At 28.8% G+C, this 4,746-nt stretch overlaps 1 protein-coding gene across 1 annotated transcript in view; it reads right to left on the minus strand.

The window, feature by feature from the left end:
• Positions 1-4,746, minus strand: part of LOC106872489 (arf-GAP with GTPase, ANK repeat and PH domain-containing protein 3) — a 166,983-nt gene that overhangs the window by 30,466 nt on the left and 131,771 nt on the right. The window contains 1 exon segment of the mRNA XM_052974118.1: positions 2,777-2,878. Coding sequence (XP_052830078.1) covers positions 2,777-2,878 — 102 coding nt within the window.

A 4,746-nucleotide genomic window follows, 5' to 3' on the forward strand; every position in this document is an offset into this window, starting at 1 on the left:
CACACACACACACACACACACACACACACACACATACATATATACACATATATACACACATATATATATATATATATATATATATATACACACACATACATACATACATATATATACACATACGCCACATGATTTTTTAAATCACACAACATGTCGAATGATTTTGGTATGTTAGATAATATGATGCAGAATTATATTTTAGAAATTCAGAAACTAATTTGCGAGTGAAGTCAATATTTGGTATTTTGAAATATGTTAAAGTTTAATACATGATGAATGAGTAATGGATATAATTCATGGATGGAATTGTACAATGCAAGCCAGAAGACTGAACTGGAAATCTAACAGCAAAAAAACCAATAATTTGTCATCCCTAAATAAGAGCTCATTGGTTGAGATGGAGGAGTCTGAAGGAGTGAAAATGGAATAATAATGTGAAGCTGCAAAAGTAGAAGTTCATGATTTGAAAGTTTCAAATATTTCAGAAAGTTCTCAATAAAACTGTTTTTAAAAATAAAAGACAACGGGAAAAATTGAGTTTGTCAACATATTGTTTTGTTTATATGGGTAAACAGCACCCCTATCACTAAATTACTAAAGAAATTAAAAAGCTTCTTATTCTCAGAGCCTAAACTTTAGAGCATAATTCATAAATTTTGTAACTGTAACTAGAACTTAGAGTTTGTGAACATCAATTTAAAGCAATAATTTCAATTTAAAAAAAACAAAATGTTTTCTTTATTTTTAAAATCTTTTTGTAGCTTTTAGATATTGTTTTGTGAAAAATATCATAATAAAATAAAGAATTATGTAGCAAATAACTTATTTTTAAAAATATAATTTTATAATAGAACTCAGAATAAAAGAAGTAATATAGAATAATTATAGTGTTACAGACTGAATCAAGATTACAGATATGAATTGCTAATAACAATTCAATTTTAATTATTAAAAAACTGGCTCTGAAAGGGGAAAAAACTTTTTAATTTTTGAGTGAAGAAAGAACAAATTAGGTGCATTTTTTTCAATATCTACTACAATGCAGAGTGGCCCCTTGTCAATTAAAATGGTGTTGCAAGTGTATGCATATTCCAGAATGAAATGAAATGTTCTAATATAAGGAAATATAGTTTTCAACATGAAAATTTTGAATAACAAGTTGACTATAAAATTTAGTTTGCTTATTCTTCCTACAAGCTTTGTTAATCAACCTCAAACAGTAAAGAAAATTCCTTGAGTGCTGCAAGTATGTGTGAAATAAAGATGTTACTAATCTATGATGTATTAATGACATAAATTTTCTCTATTTTAGAAGCAGAACAAAAGCTAAATGAATGCAAATCATACCAGTGTATAGCAAGTCCAAGATTTTCAAACAAAGCAGTATTTGTATCTCTCCAAAAATATTTTCAAAATACCTATCTAGCCATATTATCTCAATAAAAATGGAATGATAGTATAATATTACAGATATAACTGGTTGACTGACTGCTTATTTGATGGAAAGACAATATAACTTTAGTTCATAACAATTTCCTGCATATGAGGTAAAAATGAGATAACTTGCAAAGAAAATATAAGATATAGTCAACAAAAGAGCAATGAAAGAAGGGAAATGAGAGAGTAAGATAGCTAAGGAAAAATACAAATATGAAGAGCAATTTACTTATTCAGACAAAAAACAAAAAAGAGAGAGAGAGAGAGAGAGAGAAAAGACTGAAATGAGAATGAAAGCTACAACCAAGAACAACTAACTTATACAAAGCAATTAGAATGAAGTAAAGCTTTTGATATTCATTTTGAAATGTGATTCTCTTTGAACAATCTATGTAGATTGAGGAAGAAAAAAATTGTTCTCTTCCCAATCTTTGAACAAAAACCTTAATCTATATAAGAAATAACTGAAAATATCTATTAGAGGGGGTAAAAGAATATGAATATAATAAATTGAAAAGAGGATAAGAATATCAAAGACTTAATGAAAATACAAGTCACTGCTTTTATGATGAAAGACAATTTAGAAATATTCAATGCAAAACATACTTTAAGGATTTGAATTGGTTAACCATTTTTTCTTTTCTTTTTTTTTTTTTTGAAAATTTTAATAGTAAAATAGGTTAAATGAGAGAATAAAATCAAATTGCATAATTTCATTTTTCAATTCTGTGTGTTTTGTATTGCATTCCCTAACAAATAATTTACTAATAGCTATTTATATTGATATAATTTGTAATTGGTGCAGGAAGAAAAGTGATTTATCAATGAAAGATTTAATAAATTTTCATTACTTTTTTTTTTCTTTCTGAAATGAAATTCTAATAATTTATGAGTAAAATGAGAAAAGGAATTAAGTGAATAATAATGAGGATGATGATGATGATCGCAGAGCAATGTTCAGGGTTGAGCTAGCTCATGCAAAGGTTGTTTGAGGCAGCACACACTCACAAGCAGACACTTAGTTGACATGGTTCACTCCTGATGCAATTTGTTTCAATGTTGCTCTTCAGAGCCACAATAGTTCAACTTGAGCCTCTAATGAGGAGGGATGAAAAGATATTTGACAGGGGGCGCTGTTTACTGATCAGCCTACATGCACAATTGTCAACAGCATATTTTTATGATATTGATGTTTGGTCTAAGCAAGTCTCTACCAAGGACAGGGAGGGACAATTACTTGGGTGGCTATTGGTCGAACAAGTGGCAATATCAAGAGGCAAGGTTTTGTGACTGCATTAACAGACATATGATGACCAACAGATGGAGGAGAGACACTTACTATGACCAGGCTGGATCGGACTTGTGCCATTCTAGTCAGAAGAGGCGTGAATGGACTACTGTTGTGTATACTGAAATCCATCATAAACTTATCCATTTTACCCTACAAAGGATGAGCAGTCAGATTCATGAAACAACATGCTAACAACTAGAATCGAAGTAGAAGTGTATATAAGCATTAATTCACTATCAACAGACCACAACAGCATTGGATATCAAATATTAGGTTCTGGTTTTCTTGTTCAACTGAAATGTAGATGGATTAGGATGAAGAAAAAAAAAAACAAAACAAAACAAAAATAAAAATGTAGCAACTATAAAAATGACAAAATGAATAAAATAGTTTGAGAAATGTAAAAGGAAAATTAGATTGATACAATAAGAACTCTAAGAAGAACAGCTGCTAAGCATATATTTTCTAATATAGGAAAATATGCAAATATATAGTTATTTATTACCAATGATTGTGGTGTTTGATTTGATTAAACCATGATTAAAAACATTCTTGATTATCTCTTGATTATCAATTTTTAAAACCTCAGCTAAATCCTAGTTTCCAGACTGAATCTAGTCAGACATTTAATTAGTTGTTGTTGTTGTCAGTAGTTTGGATTAAGCTTGGCATACACATGGAATAAGTCAGAAGAAATTAATTCCTGTTTGCCTAATTTGAACTGCAAATTAGTAGGGACTCCCCCCTCCCCGCCAAAAAAAACTATTTTGCTTTCATCATAGAAAATTACTGTTAAGACCCAACATATTATATAAAATTCCCTGATACATACCTACCTACACAATATATATATATATATATATATATATATATATATATACACACATTGTTATACTTGGAGATGGTCATATTTTGCCAATTAAAAACATACACACACATAGTGCATGTGTTTAATTGTAAAATATGACCATCCCCAAGAATAACAATATCTGTTTCAATACACAATTTCACATCAAGAATCTTGCAAAATAAATCCATAAACACACACATACATACACACACACACACACACACACACACACACACACACACACACACACACACACACACACACACACACACACACACACACAAATTATTGATGTGAACTGAGTTTAGTTAAATTTGACTTGCTTTCAGATAGTGATAGTCAAATATATTTTTATTTATATTTATATGAATTAAATATATTTTTATTTATGGGCTTGAAATGATCTTTGAATAGAAGTGGCCAGCACCAAAAGTATTCTATAAAAAATAACGAATAAATTAAAGGTAAATTAAGATTGTATAGGTTTGGGTTAATATTTGAAATCTAACAACCACTGAGAGTTGAATATTAATGGGAAACAAAAGTCGTATTTTCTTTAACCACAAGTATCATGGAATTCTATGATACAATAAAAGAAAAATATCCTACTATGGTACCAGCTCCTGAAACTAAACATTCAACCAATGAAAACTCAATCTCTGGCAGGTTAACCAAAATACATCTCATTGTAATTGCTCTAACGGAAACAGAAACTTATTGCAAGGAAAATGTCTTGCTAAGGAACTCTATAATATATAACAGTTAATACCAACTATACCAAAAATAACAACAACAACAAAAAAACAAAACAAAACGAAAACTGTGAGCCTTGTACAATAGAATCCTATGAAACTTTATTTCCCAGACAAAAGTTACATTCTAAACTGATATCTTTTTACTAATATTTGGCATATAGGACTCTGAAATAATATAAATCCATTAATTTCACAAAAAATACAATGCTCCTGACACACAGTATTAAATCTTATATACTGTTTTGCTTTTATCAAATAAAAAATTGGATCAATTTCCTTCTTATATTTTATGCGTTATGTTCTTTGTATATATTTATTTGAATCTAGTTTATTTCTATTCAAACATCTTTTATTATTATTATGTTATATTTACATTTTTAGTTTTCACATATATATTCTCTTTTTAAAAAAAA

The sequence above is a fragment of the Octopus bimaculoides genome, chromosome 17 (genome assembly GCF_001194135.2).
Source record: "Octopus bimaculoides isolate UCB-OBI-ISO-001 chromosome 17, ASM119413v2, whole genome shotgun sequence".
NCBI classification, from domain to species: Eukaryota; Metazoa; Mollusca; class Cephalopoda; order Octopoda; family Octopodidae; genus Octopus; species Octopus bimaculoides.